The sequence below is a fragment of the Heteronotia binoei genome, chromosome 9 (assembly GCF_032191835.1).
Source record: "Heteronotia binoei isolate CCM8104 ecotype False Entrance Well chromosome 9, APGP_CSIRO_Hbin_v1, whole genome shotgun sequence".
Classification (NCBI taxonomy): Eukaryota; Metazoa; Chordata; class Lepidosauria; order Squamata; family Gekkonidae; genus Heteronotia; species Heteronotia binoei.
The window spans coordinates 59287845-59306876 of NC_083231.1; the positions used below are offsets into that span (position 1 = coordinate 59287845).

Here is a 19032-nt window from a genome sequence, read left to right on the forward strand (position 1 = left end):
TTTTTGTTTGTTTCTGAGTGTGAGAAATTTTGACATCATTTTGCAAAATCAACCAGTTTTGGGGGGAAAATGAGTTGCCAGTCAGTTGGAAATGAGCTAGCCTGAAATTGAGAATGAGCATTTAAATTTTCAGATACAGATCTCTGATAATCTATAGGGGCAGACTTTCAATACATGGGCAAATCCATTGGTCAAGTAAAACAAGCAGCAGGTATTGTTGGAACAATGTCACATAAAAAAGAACCTCACCATATGCCCATTAAAATGTTGTTTTTTACAAATAAGTTTCTTTCTTCAAAATATTATCTTTTGACCTGGAATGAAAACCCAGTGGAATTTCAGGTTGTATGTCCATTAATTGCAGTGGAAGAATAACCTTTACTGTGTGAGTAATTTCTGTAGCTAACGCATCAACAGTAATAAATCATAATAGGAGAACTGGTGACACTTTAAGATTATGAATAGGAAGCCTGATGCAGGGGATATGAAAGTCACCTCTCTTTCCAATTAAGCAAGCAACCATTGGAATAGAAATTTGTGCTGTGTAGAATGGCATTTCCATGATGTTACCTTTTCAGATTTCTTGCACTTGCTTGGTCTTCAAGCATGACTAGTTTTATTGGGATGTTCCTGTTGCTTGTTTTTGTGCTTTACTAATCTCATCTGTTTGTGGGTTCAAAGTGCTGTCAAGTCGCAGCTAACTTATGGTGACCCTGTAGAATTTTCAAGGCAAGAGAAGTTCAGAGGTCATTTGCCATAGCCTGCCTCTGTGTTGCAACCTTGGTGGTCTCCCGTCCAAATACTAACCAGGGCCAACCCCTGCTTAGCTTGCAAGATCTGACAAGATTGAGCTAGCCTGGGCCATCATCAGTTTAGCATATGCAGTGCCTGTTACTTATTTTGCAGTTTCTACAGATAGGAGGTAATCCTAAGGAAGTCTCCTTAGATGTGAATCCCATTTTCTTCAATGGGGCTTATTCCTGAGTAACATTCTTCAGATTGCAGGTTCAGTTACTTTACTGATTGTTAATGGCAATGAAATTAGACTTGAAAATATGCCAGTGACATTAAACATTACTAGGAAAAATGGGTTGCAACCATATGTTAAGAACAAAGTGGAGTTCATGACAGGCACAAACTTTGTTTTTCATGTTCAGGCTTGTGTGCTTTTCCCCCTCAAGCAATTTCTTGAAAAAGAAGATGAAAATCTTCCAATTTGCTGTGATGTCTGAGTTCAGGTGAATTAACAGGTTTGGTTCCTTCCCTGTAACCAGGATTCTGAACTTTGGTTCAGTCCTGGGGAAGGACACCCACATTCAGTATCCAGAGATCACAATAAATTGGATTGAAGGCTTCCATCATCATTCTTGGTGTACAATGGATGGGGAAGAGGGAGGGCACAAGTGACTGAGGCAACAAGCTATGTTCAATACCTGTCACAAATAATTTGCTCATGAACAGATCTGTACTAAATCTGCTATCTAGTTTTGCTTTTGAAGACCTGGAAAGTTTAAACTTTTCTGACCCAACACATGGTAACGCTTTCTTTTTGCTCCCTTGTTACAACAAGCATGTTGTTTTTTCACACTGCTGTTAAAGAATTCTGTATCATCGTGCAGGTTTTGCTTATATGAACAACACTATATTCTCTGGGAGGCATTCTGGGTCCCAGTTCTCCCCTTCAGCTGCATCTTATAGTGTACAAATCAACCTAATTTCAACTCATCGATACCCATCAGGATGGTTAAGAGTCATGTTCATGTGGAATGGGACAGCATTTGAGATTGCAGTGCACACTATGCACTTATCTGCAGACATTTCTTTACAAACATTGTAATAAATGAATGAACATAGAAGAACTAAAGGGGAAGAGTAGATTTGGCAGTTTGTAATGGCAAATCATAGTAAGGGCATGTGGTTGTTCAGAGAAGAAACTCACATTTGGACCTTTTTTTAGCAAAGCTACCTTCTAATTTCCATATGACAGTATATGAACACTTGCAGACAGCTTGCCCAATTAGTGATGGTGCAGCAAATGGGTGGGGGGAGTAGCATGAGGGCACCTTAAACTTCTGAATACATCAGAAGATTGAAATTGCAGTTTCTGGTAAAACAGTTAATGGTGGAAAATCTGCTTTCAATAATACTTTTGTTCTGTATAGCATGATGCTCATCGTTTATTTGAATTGTTACATGTCTGTTCAAAAATTCATTCCGCTTTAAAAACAATTTTGACTACAGAAATAAAATGTTTTTACCATAAAAACACAGTTTAAATTAATCTTGAATGATGTATGTTGTCTCTTTTAATGACAACTATTTAAGAAAGTAAATACTGCTATAAGTTTAGTAAGTTTTTGTCAGCTTGAAGAAACGTTTACCTTTTTCCTGTGCTGGAACTTTTCATATGCTTTTACCTGCAATGAGCTCCTGTTCAAGCTGAAAAGATTTATGATGTTGCCAAATATATGTGTGCAAATATAGATGCCACATTATCCACAACATTGTGCTAATTGATAATAAATGATTAATGGTAACCAGTTGCCATTCTCTGTAACAAAATGGTTCAGTAAAATATGTTTGTATCTTTTTAATTGTAGTTCCTAAGGATGGCCTCAAAAGCCAAGCTGCATTTGAAGAAATGAGGGCAAATTATATTAAAGAACTGAGAAAGATGGTAACTAAACATCCAAACAGTTCTGGGCAAAGCTGGCAGCGTTTTTACCAACTGACAAAACTCCTGGACTCCATTCATGATGTAAGTAATCATCCATGGTTGATGTATGTTGGTATCAAAATGTTGTATTAACACAAAAGACAAGATGGTCCCTGCTTTCATGAGCAAGCTTGGAACACTTGACGGTAGAACCAGATGCTGCAGTGTTCAAGGAAAAGTGTACCCCCATGTCTAGCTTTCTTGTAATGCAAGCGAAGGTAACTAACTCTGTGGTAGCCAATAACACAAAACTGGGCTGAAAAAAACATAGCTTGCATCATTCTCTCCTCCATTTTATCCTCACAGCAACCCTGTGAAGCAGATTTAGGCTGAAAGTATGTGACTGGGTGGAAGCATCCAGCAAGCTTTCCATGGCACAGTAGGAATTCAAACCTGAGTATCCCAGATCTTGGTCTAACCACTATACCACACTGACATTCATTTCAATTTTAAAATATTAATGGAGAGAAAAGAAGGGACTGGATTTGACGTTGATGTTTTCAGTGGTTCCTGTGTTTATCTGGCTCAGCCTTGGAAACTATATAGAAAATTTGAAAAAGAAATATATGTTTGAACACACTGAGGGTGCTTTCACATGGTGACTGTTTGCAAGTGGATTTTGCTATTCTTACACAGTAAAAATCTAGTTGCAAAGTGTGTTGTTTAGTGTGTGTGAATGCACCCCAAGATACTACTCTTCTAAAAGATCTCTTTAAAAACTGGAGGGAGCATTCCATGTATAATATTCTGCTAACCAGAACACTGGAATCTGATTTTGAGACAGCAAATGGTACAAGACTTTGTCAGAAAGGAGAGTTCACAAACTGAAATGTAAGAATTAGATTTCCCATTTTCAGTCTGTTTGTATTCCCAACTAAGTTTTCAGTTGTTATTGGTGAACCCCTTAGTAATGCTATTTGTAATTCTCAATGCCCTGTGTCCCGAGAAGTCTCACTGATGCCTGTGTAACTGTTGGGAACATTTTGATTTGTGAAGAGTGTCATCAAACTTTAAAGATGTTGTAAATTGCTTTGAACCAGAATGAGTCAATCATAAGAGAAATTTGGAACTCATTTGGGTATATTTTTGACATAATTCGCAACTTGTTTTCTAGGAGCCTCTGGGTTCTTTTTAGCATCTATTTGGTGGAACTACTACTTACAAAGAGGATGGCCTACTGTTAAGCTTTTTAAAAGCTGTTAAATTGTATAGCAAAAATAAGCAAACTCCTGCATTCCATTCTTATGATATAGCTGGGCAACACACTTCTGAATCTCATGCTGTGCATTGTATCTTTGGCCTCAGTATATGAGAGGCTGCATATAAATGTGCCTCTTTGTACTTGACTTGCTTATTTGTGAAGACGGAGTACAGCGTGGTGCATTTCAGGACACATCCCTACAAGAGCCTGAGGTCTGTTTACTGAACATACATATGGATTTATTTGTCAAGTCATGTGCTGTTAATTAAAACACTGAAAAATCTCAGTAGGAGTCAGAGTATTATTAGTACCACAGTAACAGTCCATTCTTTAGAGACTAGCTTTTGCTTTTGGGGTGAGAGCAGAAAGGAAAGAGATGTTTTTTCTGCTCAGCCATCATCTTGCTCTGCAGACTAGATTAGTTGAAGTATTTGGAGTGAAGTCTGTTGAATTCTGTTGGAGTCAGTGAATCCAAGATAGCATCAGATAAATATTTCAGGTTAACTGGGTTGTTGAGCAGGCAACCTCTCTCTCAGAGATTTTGAAACCCAAGCAAATAATACAGGGAGATGCATTTTGAGGGTCTGAATTAATTACTCTCCAGCTGTAACTGGGTACATTTTAACAATGCACTAGCAAATGCTGTTGGACTGGCTTGATTAAAATCTGCCTGAAATATGTTGTTGGTCATTCGCACATGTATATGGTGATGTTTAAGAGAGCTTATTAAAACACATTATAGAGTACATTAATAAGACTATACCATCTTAATAACCATGTTAAGTTGCTTGGTTTGAAATTAAAATCTCCATGCACATGGGATGGGGAGAAAGGTAGCTTTCTAAAATGGTAAATGCCTTCTGGGTATATCAAATACTTACGAATAACAAAGTTTAGAAACTATATTGCCTCATTCTCCTTAATCATTTGAACTAATTATGCAACATTTGAACTGATTATGCAGTACTGGTAGTTTATCTTCATTGGGACCATGTTTGCACAGGCCAGCCACCGGAGGTCTACCAGAATTTTCTTTGGAAAGAAAGACTCCTAGGGAAGCCCCTCTCCTCTGGAGCATGTTAGCAGCCATTTTCCTGCCCAAATGGCCACATGCTCCAGAAGGGGCGTGTTCCCCCTTCCCTCAGTTCATCTTTTGCTGCCATAGCAGAAGGTCATTCTTTCAACATCTCTACAGTGTTCGTAGCAGTTTGAGCCATGCTCTAAAAGAATAATGATAAATAGAAGAGATTGTTTTTCATTGCATCCTTCTTGAGATCCTGTCTCAGAAAGTTCTTTTTAAGAAGTGTAGGTGCAGTATGAAAATGATGAATTCGGACAAACACTCACTCTGCCTCTTATGTTTGGGTGATGGGCGGAACATGGCTTCATGTAAGTTTTGCCTGCAATTTACCGCAAAGGCCTAATCTGATCATGCTGCATGTTTAAAGGCCAGCCTATGGGAAAGAACATTTTCAAGTTCTGAAATCTTGACAGCAAATCTACCTACCTTGGTAAACCAACTAAGTTGCCTGCAATGATATAAAAAAGATTCAGCCTCCCCCAGTTGTAGCAGTGCCCTCAGTTCCAAACACAAAACCAGCGTGGCACCAATCCCATTCCCCTGACTGATCTCCTTCACGTTGTTCCTCCGAACCTTCACCTAAAAAGGCGAAGGTGAAACAAAACATAAGGAAAAACACTGGTTAAAAAACCCCACCCTTGTTTTCAAAAATAATCTCTGCATCCATTTTGAAGACAACATCTGTGTTGGTTCCAGTGGCCCTACTGAGAGAGCATGGGGAGCAGGAAATGGTGGTTACATTGTTGATCCCATTTGTTCACACACTATCTCCAATGCAGTCTTTCTCCAATGGTGAGTTGGAACTGGAGCCTTAAACTGTATTAGTTCCACCATCATCAGGTCTTCCAGATCTGACCTGTGTAGCCTCATGGCAATTTCCAGTGCCTCCCCCACCATGGCAGTAGAAAACTAGCAAAAACGTTGTCTATAATACATTTCAAATAATCATGCTATACCCATTCAATTCTTTTATATTAATTTGCTAACATACATCTAATTCATAACATTTTAATCAAGATCATAGTCCATAAGTCCACTTTAAGTGAAAGTCATACAAGTCAATGCTTGAAATCAAAAATAGGTACAGTTCCTGCTGTTTTCATATATTTGCAGACACAGTAGTACTATGAAAACACTTGATGTATTCCTTAAGGCGCAGGGAACAAGGTATACACCTCCGCGAAAAACCAGCTTCAAAAAAATATAACAAATGATACAAATGTTTATAAATATAGAAACCAAGCATATAAAGTGAAATTAATCATGAAATAGACAAAGACCATGTTCACACTCAAGTCCCTTTATAAGCAAATTAACACAAAAGATGAGAAAAGTAGTCCAAGTCGTGGCAAAGGTAGGTTCTAGGGAGTCCAACGCTCCAGGACATCTTCACGAATTTTAAAGATGAAATAATTCAGTTCAGCAGGGCACAAGAAATGCAACAGGGCCGTACTTGATCCCCTGTTTCACTAACAAGCTTCTATGAGCTTTGGAAAACCATCATACATTTTACAATAGAGCAGAGCTTCAAAGATCTTAACAACAATAAGCCTAATCCGTATTCCTTAAGGCAGCAGTCCGCTATCCGGCTGGTACGGTGACACGGTTCTAGCTACCATATTTCATTTGCCACTTCCACTGGCCACAGTAATTTACTAGGAACCTGTGCTAAGGCAGCTGCTCTCATACACGTTGGTTCATTATTCTCAGTTGCACAATTAGGTTTTTATTCTCCACCATGGCAGCAGTACCCCTTTTATTGTCCCTCTCAGTTTCTCCATTCTCTCTATGCAATTGGTTCATCTAGAAAGAGGACATCTGCTTCAGCTTCAACATGGTTCCCATCTCATCCTCTGCCTCAAGCAGTCTCAGCCTCATCAGAGTCAGAAATGAAAGAGGCAGGGGAAGAGGAAGGCTCCCCATTGGGTCAGAATTTGGGATTGCTGTCTGACTCCATTCTTGAAGACATGGTAGAAGATCCTGATCCCATCTCACCTAACAAGGATCTCTGCCTGTATGTGGAACAGTTGATCTGCAGCAATAAGTTTCTGTACAATAAGTGAGGTCACATCACCAGTACCCAAGCCTTGAGACAAGATATTGGGAAGGTTTTATTCCAACATACCTGGCACCACTGCCTTCCTGATAGTTGAAGGAGTGCTAGACATTATCAGTGCCATCTGGGAGAAATCTTCTAGCATCCTCATCATGTCAAACAGTGTAGAAAATCTCTACCAAGTCCAGAAAGGAGAGTGTGCATATTCTCTCATCCTCCCTCCTCTCTTTTAATTGCCAAGGAGATGCAAGCTAGTCAGTGACCTCATGCACATGCTGCCCCAGTTGTTAGAGAAGGATGCAAGGTTAATGCAGTCAGCAGGAAGATGTATTCTTCAGCAGCCCATTGTGAATTACGGTGCTATAATGGAAGGTTAACAACTTTTTTTATGGGAGAAGATCTCCTCCCCAATGACCAATGCCCCCTCCCCTGTTGGGTTTCTATTGCAACTTCACTTCCTGTTGTCATGAGTTAATTAAATGAATATATATGCATGCTGATGCTTAGCCAGTGAGAGGTATAGCCAATGAGAATGTTTGCACGTACTTCCCGCTCAGGCTGGGTGTCAATATGTATAGTGACCATTGAAGGAGAGCCCTAATAGGCTAATCCATATATTTGGGAGGTTGTCTGAGGGAAACCATTTGGTCAGTTTTATTGCCCTTTGTGTAAAGCCCTCAGATCTCCATGCAGTTAGAGTTTGGACTCAAGAGAGTCGAGATGTAGTCTAGAGACTAGATAGGATAATGAATCCTTCTTTTGTTTTCTAGAAATCCCAGTCTACCTTTTCCTCATAGTAAAAGTAAACTACTTTATTCTTAAGCTAAACCGTCTGCCTGGCTGTTTATTTGTGGTTCTCTCCACACAACTCTGCTAAAGGTATCTGTAAACCCTAACATCCCCCCCCCCAAGAAAAACCTAACTAAGTTATTTCAGATGGAAGTCTGGTACCACTCAAAACAACCAATTTGCAGCTGATTCCTCCACCAGAGCTATGGCATCAGCCATTGTATTGCACAGACACTTGTGGCTATGATCAACTGCTCTACCTGTTGAAATGAGGCAAAAGGTTGAAGACCTACTGTATGAGGGCTCCACTTTATTCTCATCTATAACAGATAATATCATTTTCACAAATCTAGAAGAACAAGCAGACCACCCACTGCTTTGGCATCACTCAAGGACCTGCTCCTTTCTACAAATCTAAGTATATCCTTATAGGTACCAACAGCAGCCAGCAGCATGCTCAACACTCTCAGCCATGTCAAATGCATTATCCTCTGCAGAGGTTCCTCACAGGACCCTCTCACTGGTCAAGGTCCTTGAGACAGCACCACGTCTAACACACCAAGGACCCATGCCAGTCCCAGAAGGGTTCCTTCTGACTAGCAGAAGTGTAGGAAGCTGCCCCTGTCATTTTTTTGGAGAGGCTATCCCTATTTTTTGATAAATGGCAAGCAGTTTCCTTCAACTTCTGGGTGTTATCCAGGATACTGTCTATAGTTTTGGGGAAGACCTCCTTTGCAGTCTCCTGAAGGGGCTACTAATAACACCATGCCTAAACCTGAGAGTGAATTGTCTGCCCTCTTGTATGAGGGTCTGGTCCCTAAGAAGGCCTATCTTTGACCTTAAGGATTTATTTTTTTCCCTTCAGGTTTAAAAGTCCTGAATGGTATCATTCCCAACAGTCTCTCATGTTCAATTGTTAGTTTGTTGTTTTTGATTTGCAGGATACTTATTTTCATTTAGCTTATTTTCATTTAGCCCTGGTAGCCACAAATACATATGCTTCAAATACAATGAGGTCTCCTATCGGTATATGGTATTTCCCTTTGTGCTTTCCATGGCACCAAGAGTGTTTATGAAGTACTTGGCAATGGTGGTAGCTTATCGTAGAGTGCTACCTACTTGGATGAGGGTCAGCATGGCCTCATCATGTGCGATGTTTCAATCACACATACTGTTCATCTCAAAGATGTGTGAGGAGCTAGGATTGATTAACTACAAAATGCCAATGCTTGTGCCAGCTAGGCAAGCCGCTTTTATAGATTCCGTTTTAGACTCCAGTAGGGTACAAGTGTTCTTTCTCTCAGAGCCACATAGATTAAGGCCCCGATTTGTCAACTGGCAAGAAATAGATTCCAACCAGTGCTTTCCCCCCATGGTTCCCTTAGCTCACCTAAGAGTTCTGAACTCCTTGAAACTCACCCTTTGTTGTTCCAGTGAGAGCATCACACCCGCCTCCATGGTGAGTAACTTGTTAGTCTCCCAGTGTGGGACTGCACAGAAGACCGAAGATGAAAACAGTGTTGCACTTATTTGTTATTGTTGTTTGTCGAATTGTCTTCTGTGCAGACACACATTTCCTCCCTCCTGCCCCACTGTGAACTCTCCTTTTTGAGCTTTTGCTTACAGCAGCTCAGGAGAACTGAGGGAAAGGGGAGCACTTCCTCTGGAGCACTCAGCTGTTTAGGTGGGAAGATGGCCACAAATGTGCTCTGGAGGGGAGGGGCTCCACAAGCCTCTTTCTTTCCTTAGAAAATTCTAGAAAAGACCTCTGGTAGCCAGCATGTGCAAGTGCACAAAAAACTGAAGATGAACAACAGTTACAGCCAGTGTGATACTGTTTTCTTACTAAAGGTTATCTAGAATAGTCTCAGTGTCATGTATAATAAAGTGACACAATACTAAGTGTAGCAACAAAGTATTGACTCCATAATATGCAGCTCAGAAGTGAAGGGAAACGTTTTACATTGCTAAGTAGTTTTAACTGAATTTCTAGCACATGGTGAACATATGTGCAGAAAGAAAAATGCCAAGAACAGGAAAATATTTTCTGACAGAACAGGTAGGAAACTAAGTATTCAAAAGCATCAGCAACTTTATTCACAGATCCCCAAAGCATTGAAAGAAAAACAAAGCAATTATTGAACAGCTTGAATTCAGACATGCAGAGGTCACATTGCTGATGAAACCAAATTTAAGCTTCTTTTGGTCCACTGAATTCAGAGGGACTAACGCCTCATTTTTACGACCTCCTTAATGCAGCACCTGTTTAATAGTGTTGGAGGAGGGAGGCTTTGTCGGGGCAGAGATTGATGCAAAACTAACACTAAGTCCCTTTTGATGGCACAACAAGATCTAGGCTTGGTTTTTAAATAATTTTAAATCCAAAACAAACTTTGGCTTAACTAGGTTTGGGAGCCTGTATCACAGTGCAAATGAAAAGTACTAGTATGGCCACTAGTGTGGTCACTGGGATCTTCTTTCCACCCCTGAGGGAAAGATTTCACAGTTTACATTAAAATTATATGTTATTGCCCAGTTCATCAGAGGTGCCACTTTAATCCCTCAAAAGGTTTATAAAAGATCTTGTCTAGAAGTACTAAGCCTCAGAGCTAGATTATTGTTCAGCCCTGTGAGAATAATCCTAAACAGCTGAAAACTACTGTGACCACATCAGTCTTTATAGAGGAAATTGGGAAGACCTCTTTTGGTTTCCAGAGAGCGAGTTTTTCCCCACTAGCATCTCTTGCAGAGAAATGTGCATCTAATAAAAATCATAATTATTAGGCACCAATTACTGTTACGTTAAAAGTTACAAACCTGAATATAGTATTATTAAAAGTACAGTATATTTTGATTCCACTCTAAATGTAATGCTACAACATGGAGCCCCATTTCTGTCTCTTAAATTAGGTCAGGTGCTAATAACAAATCACTATAATCACGTGATAAGAAGAAAATATTTGTCAATTACAAAAATTCTTTTTCAGGCCAGGTAGGCTTGCTTAGAAAGCTTGCTAAGTACCACTTTAAAGCAGCAGAAATTTTGCTTTTGTTATTAAGCGACTTTGGTGATTACTAAAAATCAACAGGAAATATTATATTCTGTTAACTTTAAATAGGCAAATCATGACAAATTATTAATTTTTACCTTTGTTTCCTAAATATACAAGTACCTTAAATGAGCACATTTTAAAGTTCTAGTCAGAGGAATACTGTAAATCTCATTCCAGTTTTCTGCCCAATGTTCTCATCACTGTGGACATTAAATAGGAGAGAAGGAAAGAAGCCCAGGAAGAAAAGATTAGGTAATTGAGCAGATAAGAATGATTTTGATCAGGAAGAGTTTCACTGACTCAGCCCCATAGCTGCTTCCTCCATTTCTTCCCTGGAAATCTGGACAAAAATTGATTTCACATTTCCCTTTATAGCTCAACAACCAAAGCGGGGGGGGGGGGGGGGGGGGGGGAGGATCTGGAATATTTTGAGGGGGCATTCTCCCTATATTGACCCACAGCCTGGATCTTGACTATTGTTTTTATTCCCTTACACAAGATTACATTTATTTATGCCGAATCATCATCTCCCAGTTTTTGCCTGGTGGTGGCATTAAATTATTCTATGTCTTCATCCAGACTTCTGGGATGTAGGTTTCAATAAAAACCATTCATTTAGATAGTTAGTTTAAGAGGGAATTATAATAAAAAGTCATACACATTTTTAAATTACCTATATTTGAGATTGGATTAAATCTAGTGGTCTAAAAATCTGTCTTCATAGTCTGTTCAGCAAACAGCATCATTTGCTTTTTAAAAGGTCAAAAGCCTTTATCTCTAGTTTCATTCAAGTAACACACAGGCTGTTTTACAACCCACATGAATAAAGTCAGTGGAGAACCCATCCTTATATCTTTAGAGTGTCAACATGTGACATAGCATGAGTGACGTAATAAGCAGATGTATATATATATTTTAAAAACCCTGTATGTTGTTGATTGAGATGTGAGAAGGCAGTTTGGTGTAGGGGTTAAGTGTGCGGACTCTTATCTGGGAGAACTGGGTTTGATTCCCCACTCTTCCACTTGCACCTGCTGGAATGGCCTTGGGTCAGCCATAGCTCTGGCAGAGGTTGTCCTTGAAAGGGCAGCTGCTGTGAGAGTCCTCTCAGCCCTACCCACCTCACAGGGTGTCTGTTGTGGGAGAGGAAGATAAAGGAGATTGTCAGCCGCTCTGAGACACTTGAGATTCAGACTGGAGGGTGTGATATAAATCCAATATCTTCTTCTTGAGTTGGGATTTCAAATATTAGGTATTTGGGCCTAACGCTTTTAAAAACAGTTGAACAAACACCCAGAACCATTATGAAGGATCTGAGTGGATGCTTGGCAGCCAATAAGATGTGTCAGTCATCACTTTTTTTTTTATTTGGCCTTATTGCTTGTCATCCCACAGTCTAAGGCAAGGCTGCTGTCTTAAAAAATAGTTGTTGAAAAGAACTCAATAATCAGATATATTTCCCATTTAGGTCTTAAAGTCAATAGGCTGTTCTACCAAAAAAAGACAGCAATAATAACAAAAAAGTTATTGCTGTTCAATATTCATTAAAAACAATGTTTAATTGCAACAACTATATATTTACACACATCTAATATGAATAAGTGGGAAATCTGCATTTAGTCATTTGTTAAATATATATTCTACCTTTACCCAAGAACCTAACAAAATAAATTTTTGCCTGTATCCTTACCATTAGGGATGGGCACAAACCTAATTACAAACCTAATTTTGCCATGAACATCGTCTCATTTGTGGTTTGCAAGCCTTGGTTAATGAGATTGCATCCTCCATAAACCACCTTGTTTTTCACAGAGGTTTGTAACACCAGTTTGTGAGCCCAACATGCTGGCTGCAGTGAATTGTCAAAGCAATGGGGGGTGAATGGACTTCTACAGCCCTGGAAACACCAATAGTGGCCCTCTAAAGCTTGATAGGTGGCTCCAACTCCCAATACTTACCATCCTCCATCAGCCGCAGGCACCTGCAAAGGATGCACCCAAGTCTGTTGCCTCCAGAGTGTCGTTGCCTAGTCAATGAATGGTTTCCATGGAAGGCCAATTTTTGTCCATCGTGGAGCAACATAGCGCATCAGCCTTTTGGTGGCTGCTGCGCTGTGTTGCTCCATGGTATCACATCCTGTCACGGAGGATCCTGAGCCAGTGTGTCTTGCCCTCCATGCACCACTCTGCAGCAGAGACAGTTAAGGTTGAGCTGTCCAGAGTTCAGTAGTGCATTCCAGAACACCACCAATGTCCTCTGCTCCCCAGCTGCCTGGGGAAAGCCATTTCCCTGATCTGTGGGTTGGACTGTGGACTATCCTATGCACTGGAGCAGAGGGCAGCTCTTCTTCCAAGGCCTTGGAAAAGAGGTTGTGGGCAGACATGGCAGCCTGGTTGCATCCTCTCTGCATGAGGAGGTAGTACAGAATGGTCTGCATTTGTAACTCCTGCATAAAGGGCAGGATCACTCTCCATAATGCAGAGCTCCTGCAATTGAGACAGGAGCTCTGCAAAGAAGTGCAGAGGCTGCAGACCAACTGATGTGCCCAAAGGAAATTGGATGGAAGAGGCTGGGGGGGGGGGGAGAGGAGGAGGATCAGCCCAGCACCTCAGCCCTGAAGATACCAACCAGAAAGAATCCCCAATAGTTCTTGGTGGTGAACTGGGAGGTTGATGGCATTGGGAAAGCCAGGCAAGCCCTGGTGAAGGACTCAGTGGAGGTGATGGTAAGAGAGTACCTTGCGAAGCCCCCAAGCTCACTGACTGCAGTCCTCTGGAGTTCTGGTCACACAAGGCTGCCATCTGGCCTGACCAGTCCTGCATGGCCATGAGTCTCCTCTCCTGCCCTCTACCAGTGTCAAGAGTGAGCAGTTGTTCTCCCACCTGGGAGACATCCTGAGCCCCCACTGTTCTCACCTGGACTCAGTCCTGGTGGATGAGTTGGCCTTCCTCAAGATTAGCCTTCCCCTGCTAGGCTACCCCTCTCTGGACCTTGGGAAGTAAAGATCCAGGACCCTTGCCTCCCCCCCTTCCCCACACTCACGTCTTTTTGATTTCTGTCCCCTCCAAGAATCAGTGCTTCTAGATCCCCCTGTCCAACTCTGTCTTCTCGCGTGTACCCCTAAGAATAGTCACTTTCAGCCTCCCGATATCCATGTGTTTGATGACTTTTGTCTCCCCAAGAATCACCACTTCCAGCCTCCCTCTATGTCCACCTCCTCATGAGTTGTGTCCTGCCCAAAATCATTGCTTCCAGCTACCTCCCCATGTCCACATCTGCCTCTTCATGCTTTCTGTCCTAGCAAGAATCAGTGCTTCCAGGCCCCCTCCCCTCAATCCACACAGGTCAGTTTTGGGAGTCCATGGGTGTCTGTTGGTCACAGGGCTTTCAGCTACACACCTGTCCTTCTGCTAAAGCCAAGCAGATGAGTTAGCAGCTGGGTTCCTCAGCTGAAGCCCCACACTCCCCCTCATTGGGATCTGTGAACACCTCCTCCTAAGCATTCATGTCCTCCCTCCCTTCCATAGCTGCCTCCTCAGGATTATTGTCCCACCACGAATCATCCCTTCCTTCCTCCCTTCATCCACACTCATCTCTTGAGAATATCATTACGTATCAAAACATGGCTTAATCCAGAGAAATCATTCTTACATCTCATTGGTCATTGGGACATCCTACAACCACTTTTCCTGGATTGGAGTCGCTTTATTAGTATATCCACAATGGAAAAAAACGTGTTACTCAGACATAATGTGAGAGATCTGCAAATAGTTTTTCAATTTTATTTTTAATTTAAAATGGCCACAGCCTACAATGGATTGTGGACAAAGCATTGTTGAGAAGGTGGTCTAATCATTTTTCAGATATTATTATCTTACAAGCTACTGTTAGCTCCATGATTGGAAATATGCAGGTGCCTGTGGTTTTCTTTTTCTGTAGCACTAATTACAGATTTGGCGTATGGAAAACCAGGGAAACTCTCCCATGGCTGATTTTAAATTAAGTTTCAGAAGATAAATTCACTGATATCCTGTATCATATCTGCTATATCCTTAAGGGACATTATTTATTATACTGTTTAATTTGTGTTATATAAAACTTTCCATGTCCATTTTTATGCTCACATTTCCTCATCTTTTCTCCTGTTCTTTTTCAGCTTGTTAGTGATTTGTTGGAATTCTGTTTCTACACCTTCCGAGAGTCCCAAGCTCTGAAAGTGGAGTTTCCAGCTATGCTGGTAGAAATCATCAGTGATCAGTTGCCCAAGGTGGAATCTGGAAATGCCAAGCCCCTCTACTTCCACAGGAAGTGACAGATGTCTTAATGGAAAAAGAAAACTTTGCCTTAAGTTTCCCTGTGCTATTCTACACCCACGAAGGACCTGAGAAACCACATTTAAAATATACTATACAAAAATTGTTCAAAAGTCTTGACTAGTCTAAAAAAACCACAGGAAGGGTTTGGAGGCTGGAAAGAAGTTTATGTGAACTTGACAAAGTAGTCAAGATGGTTGAAGAACTATTACCATACTCCCAATATACCAACATTTAGGGAAAAAATATGTTCCTGTTCCTCTGGATGAAAAGCCATATCTAGTCAAATAACTCTTTGATTTTGATATTTTAAGAGATGAACATTTTAAATATGCCATGTAGTTTCTGGTATTGTTTGCTTGTTTCAAAAGGGTTCAAGGACTAAGATGAACTTTTAAAAGCTTACCATTGGTTTGCACATAAAACACAGTCAATATGGGGCATTAATTCTTGTACTATATACACACATACACATACACACACAGAGAGAGAAAAACAACAACCCTGGATGTGTAAAATAAATAATGCAGCATTTGGTGTGGAATAATCTTGGTATCTCCACCTGCGGCATTTGTTATCCCATATTATCCATCATAAGATGATCTACACTGTGTTAAGTGTTCATTTATTATTTAACTTGAAAGGATAAGATGTTAAAACAAATGCCTCTGTTTCAGTTTATGGTATCTATTGTGCTGGCTTTACCAATAATTTTTCGCAGTCTTTTGCTGTACTGTACATTGCTGTATGTATAAATTGAAGGACCTGAAAAAAATGGTATAAGGAACTTTTGTAAATGAGACCTAAAAATCTTTAATGGTTAATAGGATGAATGGGAAAGTATTTTTGGAAGAATTCTATTTTGCTGGAGACTATTTAATTACTCTTTTTTGTCTAAACACAAGGTAATTTTTTTTGTAAAGTGAATTGTTCTGCATGCATAATGAACCGTTTACAGTGTATTTAAGAAAGGGAAAGCTGTGCCTTTTAGCATCATATCTAATTTCCCATCTGACAGTGTCTGTTGTAAATAACCACCCGTAACCATTTTCAGTTATATTTTCTCATTCTTTTCTATATGTTTTCACCCATGTACCTTCCTTTTCCTCAGCATTTGTCTGCTGCTTTTCCATGGCTTGAGCACACTAAGTTTTGCTTCATGCCTTTCACTAGCTTTGCAGATAAATGCACATTTCATCTACCAAGATAAGCTCCAAAGGGCACAATCCTTCAAAAAGATGTCCTGCACCAGTCCCATCGATGTGAACTAGGGTTGCCAACAGATCAAAGATCAGCTCACTTGGATAAAATGGCCACTTTAGAAGGTGCACTCTATCTAGGGCATTATAATACTCCATTGAAGTCCCTCCCCTCCCCCAAACCCTGCTCTCCTCAGGCTCCACCTACAAAATATCCAGGTATTTTCCATACTGGAGCTGGCAACCCTAATGTGAACATAGCTGTCTAAGAGTACTGGCCTTCCATCATTTTAAGAGAGCTTTTGCAAGACAGCTTTTTCATGGTCTGTGCCCAAAGTCTCCTGAAAGACTTGTCAGTTCCCATATGAAGTGAGGTTATGCCTGCTGCTCTGATGTACTCAAAGGCCATATTCCAGGGCACAGGCAAATTTAGCCCATGGATTTCAGTGGGAATGTTTTGGCACCTACTGCTATGCTAGATTGTGTCCAAAGAGATAGATAAATATATATATTAAATGCCATCCCTTGCTTTCCTTTTTCAATCTGGAATGTATGTAAATTACAAAAATTGAGAAAATAAATCCTAATATGAAAAATTATGTTCTAGGAAAAGATAATATTTTATCACATGTTCTAGGTAGATTTGGACTTACATATGCAATTGGAAGGGGGGGGGGGGTTGCTGTTGGCAGGTTTGGGTAGGGTTTTACACCCAGATATAAACCAGTTTATTTACATTTATATCCCTCTGATTTTAGAACTGTTTACTTGCATGTAATTGTATTTAGGACTGCCACCTAAATATAGGCAAGTAATAGTATTTAACACATTTAGAAACTGGCCCTAAAAATAGGACTAATAAACACTGACATTTCTTTTTTCTAATCCTACAGATTTGGATACGTTTAGAAAGGCATTTTATGGGTTGAGATTATAAAGACTGATCTTGTGGGACAGAGTCTCATATTTTAGGAATACTTCACACCTTGGATCACTTAGATCCAGTGATCACTGATAGCAGAATACAATTTATTGGGGGGGGGGGCGTTTTCAGTTATTCTTTTATTGACCCGTGTCTAGGCAGTGGTTTCGTACTGAGCTGCAACTATGATAAAAACTTAAACTGGGATCCCAAGAACTTCATCAGATATACCCAAAGCTTAAACCTGATTTTTCCACTGAAGAGTATCACAAACTGCTGTTAAAGTACCTGCACTTTCCAAAGTGATTTGCCATATAGGAGGGGGAGGCCTTTTTCAAGAAATAGAAGCCCAAAGTCTCCTAGGCTTGTGAACTAGTTGTGTGATTCACTGGATTCCATCTTCACTTCTCCAGAATGAAATATATGTCAGATTCAGAAAGGTGAAATGTTTTTTTTGCATCTAAGAAACAAGGTGCGAAGTTCACCACTTTTCTTTTTTGAATTCCATGCCTAACTGAATGGGAAATTTGCACAAGGTTACACTGGGAAAGGATCAATATATAAAATTAGACATTCATACATTATTTAGTTTTAGAATGCTAATTCACAAATCAGCTCTTTTGATCTGCACAGCAATATGAAAGCCACACTTCTAAAGTTATTAAAAATACACAGCATGCAGACTCTGTGTTTATAGTTTTCACAAATCTCCCTTTCATTTACTTTAAAAAAAACCCACACTGAAATTGGATTTTTGGATTATCCAGGTTTGTGGTGAATGCAGTATGCTGCTGCTTTTTTATTAACAAAGTTACTTAATATTTTCTATCTCTAAGTAACTTTGCCTGATTAAGATACTAAAGCCATACTTTTTTTAAAAAAAATCCACTGTTAGATGGTTGTCCCAATTCACATTGTTGTCTGTTTGCTCTTAATTTTTGTACCTTATTGCATTTAATCTTGGTTTGGTACAATTCATAATTCACAGAAATGTCATATAATTAAAACACTAAATTAGTTTTTAAAACAATTTATATCTTTATGCAAATATATGTCTGTCTTTGCAAATAATTGTAAACAGATTATAATAAACCCTTTACTTTAATCACCTGTTTATGAAAACATTGATTATTGCTTAGAAAATCATTAAAACATTTAAATAAAAAATGGAAAGTATCAGGAATAAATTGTACTTTAGAATGAAAGGCATCTGTCTCCTGCAAAATAAGATAAACTAAACTTCAAACTGTCATTTTCTTTCAAATCGTAAATTGTGTTGATTTGAGTGTGATGATTTTGTGGCAATGACTGGAGATATACAGCAAGAACTTTGTATTCATAAGTAAAAATGTAAAATAGTTTTAATTTGCTGCAGTGGGTATCTCAAGAATAATATTGCATTGCAGTGTGTAACCCTTTTGTTGCACAGAACAAAACAGAAAAAGGACTAAAAGCTTGCAATATCAAAATCTTAATAAAATATACTTTATAATCAATAATGCAAAAATCTAATTCACAGGGTGGTATTTTCACTGACTTTTTAAGAAACCTTTATGAATTAAACCATTCTACATTTAATGCACTTTTAATTGTCTATTAAAGATGTGACTTTGAGAGAGAGCGAGAGAGAACGCGAGAAGTGGGGAGAGCAAAGGGGGAGTGCAATTTTATCTGGCAGGTGAACCACCTGATAGGCAGCAGT

The 19032-nt window shown here is 39.7% G+C and overlaps 1 protein-coding gene across 7 annotated transcripts in view; it reads left to right on the top strand.

Moving 5' to 3' along the window:
- The window catches only part of NR3C2 (nuclear receptor subfamily 3 group C member 2), a 233028-nt gene extending 216021 nt beyond the window's left edge, over positions 1–17007 (top strand). For all 7 annotated transcript variants that reach the window (XM_060246663.1, XM_060246666.1, XM_060246660.1 and 4 more), the window contains 2 exons: positions 2601–2758; positions 15053–17007. In XM_060246663.1, coding sequence (XP_060102646.1) covers positions 2601–2758; positions 15053–15208 — 314 coding nt within the window. In that variant the 3' untranslated portion in view covers positions 15209–17007. The remainder of the gene's footprint in view (positions 1–2600; positions 2759–15052) is intronic.
- The last annotated feature ends 2025 nt before the right edge of the window (positions 17008–19032 follow it).